We start from the raw sequence: 20847 nt of genomic DNA, 5'->3' as shown, positions 1-20847 counted from the left end.
ACATAAGGGGTATCTCAAGAGAACGGCCCTTTACAATGGACTCAGCTCTGTCTCTTCTATGAGGCCCTTTTTATCATAGGGCCTTCCAGACATGATGTCCTTAGTATGAATGTCCTATCCTTATTCCTGGCAATAGGAAGACTCAGTCTCCAAGTTTCTTCAAGCTCCTCCAGCTTTCATTTTTAAAGGTGAAAGAAGATGATGCTATGTTCCCCCCTCAGCCTTGGTCTGTGGAAGGGGAGTCTGACTGCCCACGTGCATGTGTGCACAGCGGTGTGTCGAGCTATATAAAGAGCAACTAAAGGGCACCTACCAGGGAATGAAAATGACTAGGGGAAGACCTACCAGAATGTGCTGTTTCCTGCTGCTCTGAGTGGCTCTTTAGTTAGGTTCAGGGCAAACAGCTTTTAAAAATTAGCTTTCTGGGACTTCCCTGGTGGTGCAGTGGTTAAGAATTTGCCTACCAATGCAGGGGACACGGGTTCGAGCCCTGGTCCGGGAAGATCCCACATGTTGAGGAGCAACTAAGCCCGTGGCCACAACTACTGAGCCTGTGCTCTAGAGCCCGTGAGCCACAACTACTGAAGCCCGCACGCCTAGAGCCCGTGCTCCGCAACAAGGCACCACAATGAGAAGCCTGCGCACCGCAACGAAGAGTAGCCTCTGCTCACCACAACTAGAGAAAGGCCGCGTACAGCAACGAAGACCCAACGCGGCCAAAAATAAATAAATAAATAAATTTATTTTAAAGAAAAATTAGCTTTTTAGGAATCATTCAGTGCCTCAGGAATTCTTAAATAACTGTTTCCCTGGGCTTCCCTGGTGGCACAGTGGTTAAGAATCCGCCTGCCAATGCAGGGGACACGGGTTCGAGCCCTGGTCTGGGAAGATCCCACATGCTGCGGAGCAACTAAGCCTTTGCGCCACAACTACTGAGCCTGTGTTCTAGAACCCGCGTGCCACAACTACTGAAGCCTGCACACCTAGAGCCCGTGCTCCGCAACAAGAGAAGCCACTGCGATGAGAAGCCTGAGCACTGCAACGAAGAGTAGCCCTCGCTCGCCACAACTAGAGAAAGCCCGCACACAGCAACGAAGACCCAATGCAGCCAAAAATAAAATAAGTTTATAAAAAACCAAACCAAACCAAAAAATAAACCCTGTTTTACTTTCAACCACTTATCCATTTTTAACTTTTAATGAAATAACTGGAACAGCCCAGGAATGCTTTTCAGACTGAGCAGGTAGTTCCTTCCAGAGTCCTCTCCTCTTTAAAGGCAGTTGTGGTGTCCAGGCTGGGATGACTGCATGCCTGGAGTTTTCCTGCTTCCCCAGCTTTGGTGCTTTGGGGGAAATGGATGTAGTTACACAGCAGGGGCGTTTGTTCAACAAAGTCTGGCGTCTAGAGGAGGTGGTTTCCTTCCTTGCTTGTGCCTGAAGTAGACAGAGAGGTCGAAGCCAGGCAGGAAAGACCACAGGACTCTGTCCTTAACGAAGGGTATGGAGTCTCCAGCCAATTTCAGAAAATCTGCAACCTCTCCGTTCACAGGGCAGCTGCCTAGCTCTCTATATGGCGAGGATTGGAAATTCCGGCCGGATTTCTGAAGAAAAAATAAAGTCACTGGAAGCAGTAGGCTTCCAACTTTAACCAAGTTAGCCTTGGGAACTATAGCTGGTGCTGTCCCCCTGCCTCGGGCCTGCAGTCTCTAAACCTAACAGTCCTAACTGGCAGCCTTGGATTTTGGTACGGTAGCTGGATTGGGGTGTAGCCTCAGCTGTTAAAATCAAAGGAGAGGAACTCAGTGCTCCCTTGGCATGGCTGGAGAAAGACTCTTCCACGGAAGAAAAAGCCTCCCTTTCTCAATGAATGCAGTGAGCCTTGGCTGATGGGCCCTCAGGACTGTCTTGTGCATGGTTCTTGCGTGCCCACCGCAGTGTCCAACTCCCGAGAGAGGTGCTCAGTAACTTCTCTGATGAACCAGAGCCTGAAAGGGTGACCCTAAATATCCCTTAAGAGACCAGCCAAATCATTAGGAATTTGGCCTCTGCCATTTGTTCTTGGGGGAGGCTTCCTCACACTGCAGGCCTTAGTGTAGCTGAGCGCAAGTCAGCTCCCCTGAGAGGTACTGTAATGAAAGGAGAGTGCACCACAACGCCATGTTTTTCCAAGTGTTACCCATTTATAAATAAGTACATTTGCTTTCATACATACAGTTCATTGTACAGATGGCGATCTGTATACATGGGCAGGAAACTGCATTCATTTAACTTTTCACATCTATCTCACACAGCTCACATGTACAGACAATAAAACTGCTCAAGCAAGTACAGCAAAGGAAAACGTCTTTCCTTATACACAGGGGCCTAGATGCCTCTGTTGGGTGTGGGACATCCCCACTGCACGAGTTCACAACCGTGTGGTGTTCAATATATCAGGATAGAGAACAAACATGCATTGGATAATATACTGTACAGAGAAAGTCCTTTACATCTGAGTTATAGAAAACCTAAAGGAAAACTAAGTGCATTAAAGCTTTTTCCAGCAAGTGTCTTGAAAGGACAGCAAAGAGGAGGAAGAATCAAAATCATATTAGTACAAATCACTCTTTAATTGTAGACTGTACATGTCTGTACTAATTAAAATCATCTTGGATTTGGAGGAGACAGAACAGAGACAAAGATGCTATGCTGGATGGAAAGGAGGCCATGCCTGAGAATGGCACCTGCCCTGAGCCTGACGAGGAACTGGTCCCACTCAGCAGGAATCAGCCAAAGAGGAAAAAAAACAGAAACAAAAACAAACCAAAAAAACCAAACCAGAACAGGAAGTGTAACTTACAGAACTTCCAAAATAACCTGTGAATGAAGTAGAGATCTGGAGCCAGCATTTCTAACACTTTTCCAGTAAGTTGGTTCACAATAAGGCAGGTACATTCAAGTACTGAATTTTCCAGAATTGACTCTCTGTCTGGTCCTGGGGACCAAAGGGATTGAGTTGGGTCCCCCTAACCAGGTGTTCTGGTTAGCGATTAGGCAAAAGAAAAATCCAGCCAGCAAGTGCTACAACACAGCCCGCTAAGCTCCTTCCTTTCCACAGACTAGGTGGAAAAAACGAGAGCGATGCCGGCCTGCACCTATATGCATCCAGCTAAAACCTGACAGGTCAGCTTAGTGGAGATATCACAGAGTCAGCAGGAAGAAATGAGAGGATATGGGTGAGGAAACACGAAAGTAACACTTGATTTTTGGTGTCCAATTACGCATTCATTTGGTACTGACTTTCAAAGCTCTGACTGTGGCCATCAGCTGGCCACAAGCATCTCAGGGTGGTTCAGCTGCTGTGAGGCATTGGACACCGAAATGCAGGTTACCAACACTTCAGCCCTTGAGTGGTCTGTGTTATAAAAGTTGATGAAGACCCAGTGATTATTCAAGTAGCTCTGCACAGTGGCTCCACCAGCCCCATTGTGCTTGTGTCCAGGCCCCCAGCCAGCCACCTCTTCTTGGGAGCAGCCAGAGCTGAGTTCAAGGCATTGCATGGTGAAGGTTTCCATGACACGTCTTTGTAGGTAGCTCCTACCCCTAAGCCCTTTGTTCACTGTTGTCAGTCATGGTAGCTGCTGGTCAGTCTGGAATTCCTAGAGGAGGAGGAGAGAAAGCCACACCCCCCCAAGTGCACACGCAACCGGGTGGCACAGACCTGGTGTGGGAGCAGCTGCAGGCTGCCTCTGCAGGGTAGCTTCTCGAGAAGGGGGCAGCCCCGGGACAGACAGGCAGGGCGGGCGAGGCTGGGATGGGGTGGGTACATCCTGCCCCCTGGGGAGCCTGTTCCATTTTGTGGCAAAGATTCAGCAAGCAACTGGTTTTGTCCAAGGCAATTCTGCAGGAGAAAAATAACTATCTTTGAATCAAACCATCCAACCGTGACACCTCTGGAGTTACAAAAGTTGGAGGCCGAGAGGAACTGAGAGGGATGCTCCTGGGGAAGAAATGGGTCTTCTGCACACCCATTCATCCACCAGAGAAAGGGAGCTCTGGTCAGCCTTCCCCCAGCCTCTGCCTGGCTGAAGGTCCAAAGCAGGTAGTGTTCAAAGAGCTTATCTCGCCACATCTGGCACAGATGTATGAAGACCCCTTTCCAGGCCTTTGTTCCCTCCTTCTCGAACCCTCTTGAGCCTATGGGCCTGTCTGTTGGCCTGGATGTCGCTCCTCCAGAGATGCTGCCATTCTCTGCTACCAGACAAGCCTGGTGCAGAGCCACAGTGACACCTAGTGGTAAAGTATGGTGAAGCAAGGTGACATCCACAAAAACCCACTGTCTATGACTAAAGTCTAAGGAAAATACTTATGGATATTAAATTAGATACTGATTAATTTTTCTGTTGGGTACATCTCTGGAATATAAAAATACCAATATTTAGAGAGGGGGTTCATAAACTACTATACAATATAAGGGCCGAGAATACCTTTCTCTAAGCTGTTCTGTTTACAATAATCCAGGCTTAACTAAACTAGCAAACTTGTTATCTCTGGACAACGACCTGGGGTACTGTACATGATTCTAATTAGTGGAATTTTCCTGAGCCTTCGAGTTTAAGTTAAACACATCTAGAAAGAAGGGCACATGGGAGAGGAACAAGAAGGGTTTGTGCTCTATTAACTTGGGACTTTTAATAGCGCACGTCTGCAACCCGGACAAGATACAACAGCAGATACAAAATGGTCTCCATTTTGTCCATGCCAAATTCTCATGTTACACAGGTTTTCCCTTTACTTTGTAAATAAACATTAATTTTTAATTGTTAATTGTGTGCCTTACTGATCCAGTAAATAAAGTAACCATGTCTCAGGAGTCCCTAAGAAAATTGCTGGAAAACCACTTTAAAATCACGGCAAATATTTTTTTGTATTTAAAAACTCTTAATCTTTTTGATGCTTATATACAACAGTTATTTCTTGTGCTATAAATGTTGTGATCCACTGCTTTCTTTCTTTTTTTTTTTTCCCCTTGAAAAATACACTAAAAGACAAGGGCGGTTTTGCTATTTTCTAATGAAGACATTACTTACACTTAAATATCCAGTATTTATCAGTTACAAATTCAAACAATAAAGTGCACCCATTTAAAGACATGATGTGATGGAAACCCATGAGTGCAAGAATTCTGGGTGAACGGAAGGTAGGATCTGGTGAGAAACCTATAAGCTGAAGTCTGTCACCACTGTCTCCATTTCAGGGTGATGTGAATTGGCTGAGTGGAACTTACCGGTTTCATGTGAAAATTCCCCCCCCCCCCCACCTGAAGCCAGACATTGACTCAGCAAGTGCCGCCTGGGGAGGAGGCACCTCTAAGGTGCAGCGCTGAGATCACCCCGTGGCAGTGAAGTAGCAAAACAGGGCACAGGCGGTCTGCTTACAAGGAAAAGCTTTGTCTCCTGCTCCAATAAGGTCCAGTTGGCAATTTTTAGTCAAACACAACGGGCGCCCAGTAGTGATATTCACTCCCTCTTACGATGGCTAAAAAAGAATTGCATCTTGACTGTTGACAGTTTAGTGTTTTGTCCAGTAAGGCATGGACCCTAAATCTGTCCGTCCTAGAAAATTCTAAGAGACACGCTCGGGAGAAGTGGCATCAGTGGTGTATTTGTAAAACTACAGCACCTGCTTGCCCACTCACGTGAGTGCAGGTGGTATGTGTGGTGTTCCAAATAAACAAGGGGCACTTTTCTAATAAACACTGAGAAATTTTCAAAATGTAGCAGCAGCTCCTCAGTGAGTAGTAGTTAAAAAGGGTAAGATGCAAAGAACCCAACAGGGCTGATGAGATCTGGACAAAAAAAGCTGAGAGGCTGCTGGGCTCCTGGCTGTAGGCTGATGCTATAGCTGTACATTTCACCTTCTTGATGAGAGAGAGAGAGAGAGACACTGATGTCCACTCTGGGCTAGGTGAGTGGGAGATAGTCCTTAAGCATCAGAGAGAGTGGACAGAGGCTGGGTCTTGAGTTAGCCTTGCTGTTTACTTCTAGCACAGGACACACATCCTGGCCTGTTCCAGGCTTGGGGGTGGAGGGGTTCATCTATTTGGCAGATCTAAGTTAGTAAAGAAGTGTTTCTGATTTCAGCTTCATGCTCCCCATGTCTTAACAATTCTTTCAGAGGACACTTACTATTACAAACAGGTCTGGTCACATCTGGATTTTTATTCAGGAAACCTCCCTTCCTGTAGCCCTTTACCAACAAGAGCAGAATGATTCCTGGTAACAGTGACCAAATTCTCTTTTGTTTACTTTTAGTTGTTTAGTTTGTTAACTTTAAGAGCTGATGTGCAGTCGCTACCAGGCCTGTGCTAAGGCTTCGATTTCAGTGTTCTTGCCGTCCCTCTCATGCTGGCCTCAGTCACTCAAAGGACCGGTTAGCAAAGGGCCACTAGACACAGGAGATGTCTGGAGGGTGACTGGATCAGAAGACTTGCTGTCTACCTTATGTGCTCCTACCCAGGGCTGAAAGGGTTCTTTCTTCACCCGGAAACACTTTGCCGTGCCTGGCTTTTAAATATCAATCCCCAAACACTCCTACCTAGAAAAAGAAAAGAGTAAACAATTCCTGTAATAATAGATAATGAAACAATAGATCTTGAAATGGAGTTAGACAACATTTGCCATGGAATGCAATGGCCCTGGGTGCAAGCTCTGGGAATAAGTCTTACCGTCCCCAGAGAATTCAACTTCCTTCCCCCAAAACCAATTCTTCACTATACCATCTGGGTTTAAAAAAAAACAAAAAGAGGGCCAGTAGGACAAAATCTGGCTCTAGGCAAAGATCCAACTTAACAGGATTACTACACCAGGCAACCTCCAGGAAGAGAATGCTTTTTGAGGAATACGATGCTCAGTGACGTATCAGAACCCAAAAAGTAGATTTCTCCAAGACAGATTTTCTACAGCCTTTCACTGAGAATCCAGAACAGTCTCTCTCTCTATGTATTTATTTATTCTCTCCCCCACCCATGGAAAATCGGTAGCTTTTAATGGTTAATTTGGCTAAAAGAATAACTCAGTGAATTATTTAAAAGTATGCATGATTCTCATCCAATTTCCTCGACTGACTGAAATATTTAAAGGGCTGGTTGTTTTCTCAATGTTCCTAAAATGCCTCTTGGGAAATCCATGTAGTGACATTTCGAATAACTGCATTGGTGCTTTCTTATTTCTTACTTCTTCTCTTTCTCCTTGATCCTTTACCCCCAGAGGAAGACCAGCGATAATCTAAATGAACATTCTAGACCGGATGGCTGCAGGGAGCTGGCGGTCCAGGGGAGGAGACCATGGCACAAGAATGCACTGGGGCTGCTATTTGGATAACACTGGATAAGAATGCAAAGGCAAAGGGGCATCACACTCTTTCTAAAGTTCCTAGAAGAAAACGAACAAGAACATCTTATTTTTGTAAAAAAAGGAGAAAGACGTTTTACACAACAAGAACATCAGTGAAAGCGATTGTCTCCTGGAAAAAGCTGACCAGTGTGTCTGATCTCCCTGGGTTAAAGCCCACGGCACAACAATCTCCTCGTTGGCATCTGAAGAGAGGGAGAGAGCGTGTGGCTAGGGTACAGACAAAAGAAACCCAAGTCCTGGCTCCCCGGAGGCCAGCTTCCCAGTTGGCTGCATGCAAAGGATTTCGGCATGTGGGCTGCCACCTCTGAACACCACGCGGAAACTACATGAGAAATTAAGCCAGAGAACTACCTCGAATGTGGAAACCAAGCCTGAAAATGTGCAGTGAACACATAGGGGTCTCACTCCAACACACGTCTTTTAAACATTAGACTCCACAAATGGTCTCTTTGGTTTGATAGGGGACGTCTGCCCATGTCGAGAGTCCCGGGACAGCTGCCTGTGCAGGTTGTCCTGGTACGCCTGAGCCACAGGGAGGGTCCGAGCCACCTTCACGTCGGGGTACGAGGAGGCCTGGCTAACTCTCTCCAGCAGGTCTCCGCGCGACCCGTTCGCCAGCATCCCATGGGGGCTGTAGTAATCGTCCTCCAGCAAGTGGCCGTTCTGTGCATTGTTGGTTTTGTTATAAAAGGCAATGCTGCTGACGGATGGCGGCGGGCTGAAGGACTCAGGCTGAGGCAGGTTGCCTGGAGACGTAGGGCTGAGAACGGTATCCACTGATGACACTGCCCAGGTCCGATTCTGCTGGTGAAGGTGGGGGTACTGTTGAGTCCGGGCTGTTTTATCTATGATCCCCATGAATGGTGTGGTCCTGGATCGGGTGGGCTCACTAGGGTAACCTCCCTGAGTGGGAGACACTGGCGACAGCTCGTCACATGACCTATCGTATGCCGGTTTCAGTGGGATCTCCATTTGTTGAATTGAGGAAGATGGCCGGAAGGTAGGAGTTAGGTTGGAGGCGGATGAGATACTATTGCTAGATGGAGAGAAACGAAGGCCTACGCTTTGGGAGTGCAGCAATGGCCTGGGAGTTGGTGGGTGGGGTTTGATTTCATTAGGGTTGACACTAATAGGTCTTCTGATTAAATGTGACACATCAGGGGAACCTAGTTGGCTGGAGGAACGCTCCAGATCTAGTTTTGAGTGACAGACTGGGTAATAGGATGCGGACTGGCTACGCCCAATCTGTGGTGTCTGGCTGTATCTCATGCCACCTCGATAGGCGGAGGAAGGTCGCTGGGGAAGGTCTTCTTTGGTCAACCCTCCGTGCTGACAGATGGCGCCTGCACTCAGGCTGGCCTGCACATGCTGCACGGGTCTCCCATCCCCTACAATCCCCCCGATTGACCCTTGATAAACCAACCGGCTCTGACTTACTCCTATGTCTCCTTGTGAAGACTGGTATTTACCAGCCATTGAATGGGCCACTTGGCCATAGGCCCCTGTGGAGATGACAGTGCTCGAATGAACTGCTGAGCTGGGCTGGTTGCTTCTCACAATCTGCGCTTTGGCCGGCTGGAGCCTGAGCCCTTGCTGGGGCACTGCCACAGGAAGCTGGGGCATCTGGTAGGGCCGCTGGGCCATCTTGGATAATGGAGATGTCGGTCTGCCAGGAAGCTGACTAACATTTGTTTCTTGCTGATAGCGCACGGGGGAGCCTGACTGGGATCTATAGACACTCATGCTTTCCGCTGGAGGGCTGGCCCGATACTGAGGGCCTCTGCGGAGAGGGGACGGGGGAGGGCTCGGGTATTCCTTGCCCTGCCCTCCCACAGGAGGGGGGCTGAAGCGGTAAGATCCTCCCTGATGAGCTGGGGAAGTATGCGGGGGACTAGGCCTGTAATGTGAGTTCTGGTGAGTCGGAGAAAGAGCAGGTGAGGTGGACTGAAAGCTCTGCCTAGTGGGAGAACCTACAGAACTACTGGACCGGAAGTCAAAAACCTGATGAGAGCCGAGAGGCGAGCTGGAGATGTAGGCCGCGTCACGGTGGGCTGGGGAGGAGGGCGGGCTCTGGATTATCGGGAGCCCCTGGCTGGGCCGAGCCTCCGTCTGGAGGCCGATGGACACATTCTCAACATCCTGTTCCAAGAACTCCTCCTCGAGTATGTCCTGCACGGAGTAGATATCTTCATGCGGGGGTTCGGGTTCTGTTTCCTCCGGTAACTGCTGCTGTGCCGCCGCCGGCTGTTGCTGCATCTGCCGACACTCCTCCCCCACTCTCAGCAGAAGTCTCTGGATCTCACGGTTGTTTGGACACAGCTTGATGGCCTCGTTCAGGTCCTCTAAGGCTGCTGCAAACTGTCTGCTTGACAAAATGTAAACACAGGAACTGGAGTTATTCTGAATCAACAGGAACCACCAAGAGCTGAGAACACGGTCACTGTTTCAGAGAACTGTTAGCGTCTGGGGGCATCTGGGGGGCTTTGGTTTCATCTGATTTGTAAGGAAGGAAATAGGTAGGCTGTCATTCCAGAAGAGTCCAGAATGATTCCCTAGCCAGTTCAGCCTCCATCTTCCCTCTGGCCTCTCTGGGATCCGTGGAGAAATGTCCCCATTTTGTCAGTCCAGCGAGGCCCTTCAGGAAGTTTCTCTGTGTCCGAAGGCACACCAGGTAGTATGAGGGTTGGGTGGGGTTGTCATTTACAGGGCCACTGTCAATTAGCTTAGGAACAAAACAGTAACTACAATGTTTAAAATCTTGCTGATCCAGCAGAATTTTTTCTTTATATTTTAGCTCCAATTTCCAGGCCTGTTCCATCCTAGGCAAGAACCCTGTCCTCTGCCCTTTCTACCCCTCGCCCCACAGCACTGCGGCTCCTCCATTCTGCTACATCAAAGCTGGGCAGATATTAGGCTTGCTGACTAGAAAACTCAGATTCTAGTCTACAGATAAGGACACAAACAGTCAGAGATACTCCCATCCTCTCTATTAACCTTGCCCAGAAAAGGGGCAATTGGCCTTGTGGGGAAGGAATAATCCAAGGGGAAAGAGAATTTGACAGTCAAGCTTCTGTAAGAACTCTGTTGCCCCAGCTAATTAAGACTAAGATCACTGCCACCGTCATCACTAGACTTAACCTGGGTTTGATTTTCAGGACCACATGCCCCCTGGTCATAGCTGTGAACCTGAAGCAGTTCTTTTACAGGCAGAGCTGGGGAGAAGGGCAGGGCGCCGGGCAGGAGGCATTAAGGACAGTGACAAGTTATCTAAAGATCACTGATGGCAGTTTCTAGATCTTTCTGGAGCCTTTCCTGCCCACTGGCCAAACCACAGCAGATGGGGCATGAGAGATGGGGTTTCTCTTGGGCCCTCTCAGTCCTGGCAGCAGGACCTCCTGTCTCCATGCATGTGTGGTGTGGTGCTGGGAGGGGTGGGTATGGGAGAAGGAGGCTTGATGCCACCAGACTTGAGGAGAGCCCCAGGAGGAAGACTAAATGATCCAGGGAATCTCCCAAAGGCCTGTAAGAAAAGAAAGAGGGGCCTGTGATATATGACCCATCCTACTTTCCCCTCTAAAAGGGCTGGGAGGATATTTTGCTCAAGTGACCTCTTCTTAAGCCACCAGTGTCTCTACGCTATCTGCTTTGGGGGTTAAAAAGCGATGAGATATGGCAGAGGCTTCTTGGAAGAAGGTGCCATTCTCCAACAATGAAAAGGCAGTTTTCTCCCAAAGTAAAATGCTCTAGATCTCCACAGCCCCAAAGAGGTGCCATCTGTACGATGCGTTCTGTGCGATGGGAGCCATCCCCAAAGCTTGGTCCTGCGAGTCCTCAGGGACAGACATATGGGTCTGTCCGATATGCCCCAGGATGGTCTACGTTGCCTTGGCCAGATTTTCAGAAAAGAGAGCTCTTGCTTCTCACCCTCTCTCTCTCTCTCCTCACCTGCTGCTGCGTTTTGCCCTTGCTCTTGCATAGTAAGCTTCATAAGATTTCGGTTTCAGCTCCAGGGCCTTAGTAGCAAATTCCTCCGCCATTCCAAAATCCTGTCATTACAATAGGTGTGCAAATGAGTCATTGAAGAGATATGAAAAATAGACATCTTGGGAATAAAACAGATTATATGTACATTTCTTTGACATTTATGGACGGAACACCTGGGATTCTTGACATGCCTGGCATGGCTCTAGCCACGTGGCCCAGACTGAAAGTTCCTTCTGTCTTTTGCCCTGTGTGGCCCTGCAATGGCTCACAGGAATTCATCTGCCCAAAAGTATGAAAATATTTTTAACTTGTCCTCTTTCTGCCTTTGCAACATAGTTCTTTCTGGTCCAGAAGCCAAATGTCAACCCACTGAAGCTCTTGAAGTTGGAAACCCGAACTCTTGCTGCACACGCGTATATGAGGCAAACACACATGTTGACGCCTCGTGTGTACCCTCATCCTACCCCCCACCTTCCTGCCGCACCCACTATTCCTTGGCTTTAAAGGGATGAGAAGTAAGTCTAGGAAGATGGGATTTGTGTAAAAAAGAAATGACTGGCTATGGAGACGGGATGGAGGAGGGATGTCAGACAGGCTTGCGTTGGATTCTCTGCTCCGCTTTGTAAGCCCTCGGGGTGTGTTGTGTGTTTTCTTATCCATACGGACCTCCCAGGTAGGATTAAGAGCAATAAAGCATTTGAAAGCTCCATACACAGTCCCTGGCACACAGGAGATGCTCAATGAACGGTAGTTTCCATTCTGTTTCATAGAGGCTTCTCTGGCCTGCTCCTTCTCTTAACTTGTTCCTTACTTAGGAAACATTTAAAATTTAAATAACAAGAGAGAAGACTGGCTGTCACTGGGGCCTGTGCTGTCACCTCATCTCTTAATCACTGAGGCTGCCTGGAGGAACACGGTCCCATCTGTCCTCATTCTGAGAAGCCCTGGGAACAGGAACCAGGGAAACGAAGCCATAGTCTTCAAGACACCCTTACATACTAAACTAAAGGGGAAGGTTTTCTCCTCTTTTACTATCAAAGCCATAGTACAGCACAGTAGCCTCTGGTTAAACTTGTGAGTCCTAAGGCAGAACAAAGGCCCTGGGGTGGAGGTAAAGTTGCAAGAAAAAAAATTAATGGGCAACTTTCTACATAGGACGACAGACTTCAGGTGGTCCTGGGAGGTGATTAACTGTTTCTGATCCAACGTGGAGCTAGAGAGGAAGTGTTCTATTTTATAGCATCGGCTTCCAGCTCTACTGTTTCAACCTTTCCCCTTAATTTTTTCTTTTGGGACAATCATTATTTCTGGGAAGATTATAGAGTATTTTTAAGAAGCAGACTATTTGTGAGGCAAAAAGGCAGCCAGCAGGTTGGCAGCAGCTTCGGAGCTTTGTCTAACTCTTACTAACTGGAGCTGGAGGAGACCCTCGCTGCTGTTTCTTCTGTTTCACGTAAGAACCTCACTAGCTTTCCCGGAGAACCTCTCCCACGTCCCCACTCTCCTCAGCACCTGGGAAAACTCTGCCTCTTAGGGCATCACTGTGCCCTCTGAGATACCCACGTCTACTTATCAGGGTGCTCTTTTCATTGCCATCTAAAGATGGATGATATAAAGGTCACTTTTCCAGAACCGATAGCAGATCTGTTGCTACCGAGGCTGAAAGCTCACTTCTGTACACCTGAGTTCTCTATCCCCTTATTCAAACATTCCTGTTTGGCTTGGATTATTTTTATCTCCTGAGGAACCATGAGACCTCAGGCTAGTGGATGTCAGAGATGCCTGACATGATCCTGGCTATTCCCAGGATCTGAGAGAGGGTTCTTGGCCCAGGAGTGTCTGCAGGTCAAGGGAGCAGTGCCTGAGGGCATCAGAGGCTGTATCTGCAAGGCAGGCAAGAAGGACCAAGGACTATTTAGGGGACAATAAAGGACCAGGAGGAGTTCAGGAGTTCTAAGACTCCCTCTGTGACAAGAAGGGACATGTCATGTTAGAATAAAAGGACGAAGAAAGAAGTGAAAAGTTGAAGATTAGCCTTAGAAATTAAATCTTGAAGTTCATGGTCCTGGCCCCTCTTTCCAGCCCTTCCTTAAATGACTAGGGGGTCTACCAGTAAGGAAGGGAATGACTAAAGTTTGTATCTAATTGCATCCGGAATTCCAGTGACCACTGCTCTCACATTTTCCCAAAGACCAGAAAACTGACCTGGGGGCAGGGCAGGATGATGATGGCGTTCCAATCACTTTCAGCAGGAATCAGGAAAATTCAGAAAGCTACAAAGTGCTCACAGGATTAACTTTTTCATAGTCTGAGGTACGGATTGTACTTAGACTTGATTTCTTTCAAATTGCAAATGTCAGTGCTCTGTGAAGGACAACCAAGTTCCAAATGGGGCAGACAAGGATTTCAGGGGCCTGGTAAAAGCCAGTGCATGACATGGACCGTCAACTTCCAGTACTGCAGAAAGGAGCTGGGATGAGAGGGACTTACGTTCATTTTCCTGCGACATCGAGAGAGGTTGAGGAGGAGAGACACTTTTAGTTCCCGGAAGGTTTTCAAGTCCTCACCAAACCCTTCTCTAGGGAATTTCTTCAGAGCGTACTGGTAGCGCTGGGCAGCTTCCTTTACTTTCCCTTTCTAGTGGGAGCACAAGATAGCAAAACACACTGTTGGTCTGCTGAGCAGCTGAGGAGGTTTGCCCCCACTCCCTTCCTCTCTCCGCAGTTACTACTAAGGGTTAGCCCTCCCAACACCAGCCCTGATGGTGAGAGCAGAAGGGTCCAGTCTTTTCTACTGGAAGCTCACCTGGCAGGTGAGGGGTGACGAAGGGGATTCCCAAGATACAAGCCAGAGAAACAAAGTCTTGGCGTATGAAAGGCCTGGGACCCCAGCTTCCCAACTGGACTCCCAAGGAACTGACCTTGTTCATTTCAAAGGAGGTTTTTCCCGACCTGATCTCCCTATAGGACACATAGCATTCCCCAGTCCCAATCACTCCAAGGTTATTACTACTTCTTTACATTTGTCTTATCTGGAAATTCCTTTTGTTGCACCTTGCCAGTCCTCTACAAGAGGCCATTCTCCTCCTCACAAAGGATGTGGGAGCTAAAGCAGTCTAGCTGTTGCTCCCCTAATCTCATGGCATAAAAGAATATCAATGAGTCTTCCCCTGTTTTTCGGAAAGGCATGGGGTAGGGTGGTGGTAGACAAGTGAAATTTAGAATTTGTGATTCCATCTATGTCAGGGGGATTTTCCAATATGAGGTAAATCTGTGACCCACCTAGGGAACTGGTCACAGGGGCCTTGAATTTTTCTTACATTTTGCATCTGAAAATCTATAAGCTGAGCCCAGAATGATGCAGGAGGCATCTCACACTCTGTTAGCTGCCCTTTATCCACTCCATTCTGTCTGTATAGTTGCAACTCCAACCAGGGATCCTGATCTTTTATTTTCTCTTTAGACCCTTTCACTGAGGATAGACTTGGGAGTCTTCCAAGGCAGAATTCTGGGTAGGAGCAGGAGGAGCTCTGCCCGTTTAGGAGGTAGGACTCCTTGTCTTAGGGTGCCACAAGTTATGTTATGAACAGGGCTGAGATTCTTGACAGCAGTGCCACTCTCGAGTCCATAAACATGACACCCTGAGAGGCCCTTCTTTGAAGTCATGTAAAATCATGGCTGGGTCAGAACTCAAGTTTCCTAGAAGCCTAAGAGTCCTAGATTACAATAACTCTCACTCAAAGGGTCTTTGGGAAATACAACTGGACTCCCAGGAGCTCTGTATACTCCTTACACAAGGCGGAAGTAACGTGCATCACAATCATTTCCTCATCTTTGGGCCTGGGCAGGTCTCAGTGACACCCGCTGCCGAAAGCTGGGCCGGATTTGTATTTACTTTAGGAGAAGAAGATTCAGCTAATCTTAACACAATGAGATAACTCTGACATGGGAAGTTCTTAAGGGACTTCCTGCAGCCCATGGGAGTTTGTGTGTGTTAGGGATATGGAGCCTTCAGCTTGAACTGTGAGTACAAGAAGACTTCACACCTTTTTTGTTGTCATTTCAAGTAAATCTTGTAATTGCTATTTGTCTTGGTTTCATTTTCTTCCTCAGGGATGCTGATAAGCTATTATTACTACAGATTTTTAAATCTACACATATATTAAATATAAAAGCTAAGATTGATGCCTCTTCCCCACAGACTGGAAGTATCTGCACTATATAAGGTTTCTTTTACTCGTCCCATGGTTTCCAGGCTCCAATGAACAGATTCCATGTAGAATCTACGTATCTGCCTATCAGTGACCAGGTGAAACTAGGTCTTTAGGTTCATCCGCTGCAGGCATGTGCAGCTACTCTTGCTCTCTTGTTGAGAAAGCAAAAACCTGGGGTCCTCAGCTTATGAGCCCACCACCGAGGGATGGCATTGCCTCTAGAACCAAGGGTGAGACCTGCCGAGACTTCGGGAGATTCTACAAGTAGAGAACAGTCAGCGGCTGTCTGGAGGACACGGTTCCTTCCTCCGCTCACCTTATAAAACATGTCCCCCTCTTCCATCAGCTTGCTCAGCAGGATGATCATGATGTCTGGTTTGGAGGTGGCCATCGCCCATGTGGCTGGACCTGTAGTGTACAGGATGCATGATGGGTAAAAAACTCATACAATGTAAGGGTGGTAGGAAGCTAGGTGAAAAAAACACCCTTGGGGAATTTCTGCTGAGAGAACAACTTGCTCCACAACAATGGCCTCATCTTTTAGAACTGGGAGTGTCTTAGTAACTCCCACTGCCAAGAAGCTGCGTTGGATTTGTATTCACCTTAAAATAAGAGTGTTTGAACTGTCTGAGTTTGCACCACTGGAGGGCAGCAAAGCCTGCGTGTTGTATTTGGGCAGGCGATGGCTTATTTTGGAGTTATTTTAAATAAGGAAATTGGGAGAAAGGGTTTACATTAAATGTCACCATAAGATTTAAAAAATCTAAAAAGGGTAGTTTATTTCAGAATCTGGGACTCAAGAGCCCCAGCTGTTTAGTCTCAATTTTTAAATACGTTCTTTGCAGAAGGGAAACCATGAAAGACTCTAAAGGCTCCCCTAATTTGTAAGTACTGAATAGGACTCCTGGGATTCATGCTGAACCAGGAGCACGGTTCCAATGTGAAACAAGCCAACATGACCGAGGACCACTTTACCCACAAAGAGAAAGAAAAGGTTAACTCGATTAGTTTACGGATGCCTGAATTATTTACCAACTAGGCTTTTCAGGGTTAGTTATCAAAAGTTCAAGTTATTCTCTACAACAGTCATTAAAAAAAATCTTCTTTTAAGGTGAAGTAAATTAAAAGATTAGAGGTGTAGGGAACTCATGCAGGCTAAATCAAAGAGGAGAAGGCAAAGCTGACCAAGCCATCAGACCACGCCTGATGCTGACAGCGGTGAAATATACCTCGTGGGCGACTCGGTAACGTCTGACAACCTTCAAAGAAAGGAGAAAACAAAAAGTTGTAGGAGAGGAAAAAAAAATGGATGAAGGTGAAAAAAAAAAAAAAAAAAGAAGGAAAAAGCAGCAGTGAGAGGCAGGCAGCAAAAAAGCCAGCATATCAGCCAACCCTTGTCTACAGGCCTGAGGGATGGGGAGTGGATGGGACAGCAGCCGCAGGGACTCGAGAGTCCAAAGCACATACAGAGCAAGGGAAAGCGAAGGCTGTGGCGGTGCAGGGATCCAGGATGCTCACAGGGTGGGGCTGCTACCGAGGCGTCAGCGCTGAGATGTGCTTAAGGTCGGAGCAGCCTCCTGGTTAAGGCTACTCGGGGCACGGCAGATAACCGTGTGATTTTGGACACAGGGTAGTGTAGACCATGGCTCAGATGGTGCTTTCTCTGGGTCAAGAGCCTTCTGTTCACTTGGACAATAACTGGGCCAGGGCAGAGGGGAAACTACATACACGCACACCACACACCCAGGGCAGCCAGACCGCCGGACCAGTCTGGCCCCTGGGCACAGATGGCCAGCACCTTCTTCCTTTTTCCTACCTATCTTGGCTCCTTTCTTCAGAAGAGTGACAACAACAGAAGTGTTCCGGCACCCCACTGCCCTGTCCAAAGGGCGCATTCCGCTGTAGTCAACGTGCTCAATCATGGCCCCGTGATCCACCAGGAACTGGACCTAGGACACGGATGAAGCAGCGCAGTTAACGCAGGTGTGACGGCTCACACTGCTCCACTCAGGGCTCTGGCTGCTGCCTGCCCTTTATTCAACTACTGGTTTGAGCCAGGCTGGACAGTCATGGTATTCCAGGCCAGACCTATGCTCCTGGTCTTTAATGGTGTTTTCAATGTTCCCGCCCTGGAGCAAGTACAGATCTGAGAACTTTATATCAGGAATCATCAACCCCAGATAACATTGTGGATAGAGAACCTTCCCTATTCTTACCACCCTGAGGCTTGGTTAAAGGCACTCACCACCTCAGCATCACCATAGAAAGCCGCCAGATCCAGTGGGGTGCGGCCATTCTTGTCAGCATGGTCTGTGGCGGCTCCATTATCCACCAGAGAACGTACTACTGAGAGATGACCCTTCAAACAAGCCCAGCTGAGGGCTGTCAATCCTTCTTTGTCCATTAGTGCAATGGAGGCACCTACAACAGCAGGCATAATACAGGGCTGAGGAAACATGAAAATTCACAGCAGGAGGGAAAGCTGGTATTTAAGGTGTACACTCGGCCAAAGCACAGCTTATGTTTCTGGGATATGAGTTGTCTTTTGATAAAACTGTTAACAAAATTGCTCCCAAAAGCTGTCAGTACAAGAGTCCAGTTCTTTGACAGGGCGGCCTATCCTGGGTTGTGCATAATCTCTCCCCAAGCTTACTGTTTATCCTTAAGTTTCATTACTCCTCTGTGAGAATCCTCAACTTTGCCCCAAATGGATGTGCTCACCACCTCTAGAATCTCCCACAAGTACTCCTGTACCCGCACTTCTGGTCATGCTGCCCCCATGTGTGGATACCTTTTATCTCCCCATGACTTACCTCACTTCTACCTGTTCTCTAGGAACCATCTCAAACCTCCCTGTCGGGGCTTCCCTGGTGGCACAGTGGTTGAGAGTCCGCCTCCCGATGCAGGGGACACGGGTTCGTGCCCTGGTCCGGGAGGATCCCACATGCCACGGAGCGGCTGGGCCCGTGAGCCATGGCCGCTGAGCCTGCGCATCCGGAGCCTGTGCTCCGCAACGGGAGAGGCCACAACAGTGAGAGGCCCACATACCGCAAAAGAAAAAAACTCCAAAAAACAAAAAAAACCCCTCCCTGTCTCCAAAAAGCTTCTCGCATTCACTGTTACCTCATCTTGAACCTGCTTGACATATGTCACCTTATTCTGTTATTAATCTTTTTTTTAATGTATCCCACTTATTTGTAATAAATTCTCAGTGCATGTTTTCTGAACTTGGCAAAAATCTTCGATTTCTAATGGTATAAACTCCTTGAGAGGTTCTCATAAAATAAGGAGCTCAGAACATGTTTATCATTGATGATAGTACCAGGCCACCTTCTCCCGCCTTAGAATGGGAGGAAAACGGACTCATGGGAAGAGACTGAGCCCAGGCCAGGAAAGAAATCAGGAGTTTAATTAAACTAGTCAGCCTTCAACAACCCCACCCCCACTCTTTTAGCCTATTTTATATTCTGCAACTTCTTCCCTTCAACATTTCTATTTTCACCTGTGAGGAGCAAGCACACTTGACATACTGTTTTTGTAATTAGTCTAAACTTCAATATACGTTTGGTTCTCAGCCTAGACTGTAAGCTCTTGGATGGCAAAGAGCCTGTCGTTCCCTTGCTAGTTTTGAAGAGTACCTAAGATGACTCTTTCCACACAGTTGGCACGACATGCGCACTAACTAAATTAGAGATCAACTTACTGCACACACAGTACGTTTTCCAGGCTGCGTCCTCAGCTGGACAGGATTCAGATGTCAGATCAAGCTCAGGACCTGCCACAGCCAGGCTCTGGGGCTACTCAGCAGATATGTGGCCTATCACCTCTGTATCCCTAGAGGTCAGACAACCAGACTTTGTGGCTTCCCGTAACAGGATGGAGGGTTGGAAAGTACGATACTTCTAACCCTGAGGAGAGCCATCCATGTACTGGGTTATCTTTTCACAATGGTGTAGTTTGCAACTAAAACACTGACTCTAACATGGAATGAATCTGAATATGGGACAGAATCTAAGGAGTTTTCTCAGATGCAACATCTATAAATTTCCTGGATAGAGTCTTCAGGGGTGGAAAAAGCAGGATAAGAAGGTTCTGGATGTATGTTACAGATAAATTGATTTTACAAAGATAAGGGAAGCTGGAATTTAAGAAATTAAAAGGAGATACATATGAAAAAAACCCAGGTATTCAATTTCCTCTGAAAATTCAATTTGAAATCTTCCTCTTCTCTCTTTTCTTCTCCGGACAGTTAACAGAATCACAGTTCTCCCAAACATCCATTTTAGAACTTTGGAGTTACCGTCAACTCACCTGTCCTTACGACCTGCATGTAATCAACCCTTATATCCAAAATCTTTTTTGCACTTGGCCCTCCTGTTCTAACAGCTACTGCACCTGGATTCGGCATTACCTCTCATCTACTCAATGACAATGGCTTCCTAATTGATCCCCAGGTCCACTATAGTCCCTTCATCAACTCTACTATTCACACTACTGCCAAAGTGATTTTTCTTTTTTCTTTTTTTAAAGTGCAACTCTGGCACTGATTCCCTTTTTAAAAATCTTGAAAGGCTCCCTACTGCCTTCAGATAAGTCCAAACTCTTTTAATCTGCTCCTTTTCAATTCCTTTCCACATACATTTCCAATTTTATTTCCCAACAGTCCTCATGTACGTCACTGGACAGCTTGCATATTTCCCCAAACCTGTTGTGTACTGTTTCTCCTCTCTGACCTTTCATTTACATTATGTCCTCTCCCTGAATATAGAACATTTTTCCCATTCAAATTTCAAAGTCTGTCCTGTTCTAACTCAAATACCTTTATCATCAGAGTACTTAGGATTCTCTGCTTTTTAAGGTAGTTCCTTATCTTTGTTTTATCCCCTCCTTGCCAGATTATAGACCCTTTGAAGACATGGATTGTAGTGTATTTATTTTAAAAAATCACTCAGTTCCTAGCATAGTGTTTTGCGGATAACGTAGGCTAAATAAACTTGGGTAGGATTTGTTGATTGAGAGAAACTCTCTGATTTAAGTGTGAAAGAATGAAACGGTAACAAGACCGGAGACCAGAATGCCTGCAGCGTAAAGGGAACACATGTCTGGGATCTGTGTCTGATGAGCTTCTACGGGCTCACGGCAGACTGTGTGCAGTCATCTACAGCTTATCTGTGGTGAAGGGGTCCTGCCTTTTCCAGTAGACTCAGGTTGTTCTGGGACATTTACTCCTGCCATGTTTTATCCTGAGGAGCTAGGC

The 20847-nt window shown here is 47.2% G+C and overlaps 1 protein-coding gene across 4 annotated transcripts in view; it reads right to left on the bottom strand.

The window, feature by feature from the left end:
- Positions 1–2176: 2176 nt before the first annotated feature.
- TANC2 (tetratricopeptide repeat, ankyrin repeat and coiled-coil containing 2) overlaps positions 2177–20847 on the bottom strand; it is a 348234-nt gene continuing 329563 nt past the window's right edge. For all 4 annotated transcript variants that reach the window (XM_029212661.1, XM_029212662.1, XM_029212663.1 and 1 more), the window contains 6 exons: positions 17836–18011; positions 17407–17539; positions 15907–15998; positions 13868–14014; positions 11339–11439; positions 2177–9755 (listed from right to left, as the gene is read on the bottom strand). In XM_029212661.1, the coding sequence (XP_029068494.1) occupies positions 7814–9755; positions 11339–11439; positions 13868–14014; positions 15907–15998; positions 17407–17539; positions 17836–18011 (2591 nt within the window). In that variant the 3' untranslated portion in view covers positions 2177–7813. The remainder of the gene's footprint in view (positions 9756–11338; positions 11440–13867; positions 14015–15906; positions 15999–17406; positions 17540–17835; positions 18012–20847) is intronic.

Source organism: Monodon monoceros, unplaced genomic scaffold (assembly GCF_005190385.1).
Source record: "Monodon monoceros isolate NGI ecotype Baffin Bay Population unplaced genomic scaffold, NGI_Narwhal_1 Super_Scaffold_9, whole genome shotgun sequence".
Lineage (NCBI taxonomy): Eukaryota > Metazoa > Chordata > Mammalia > Artiodactyla > Monodontidae > Monodon > Monodon monoceros.
Note: the sequence above shows the minus strand (reverse complement) of the source record. Positions and strands in the feature narration are given on the sequence as shown.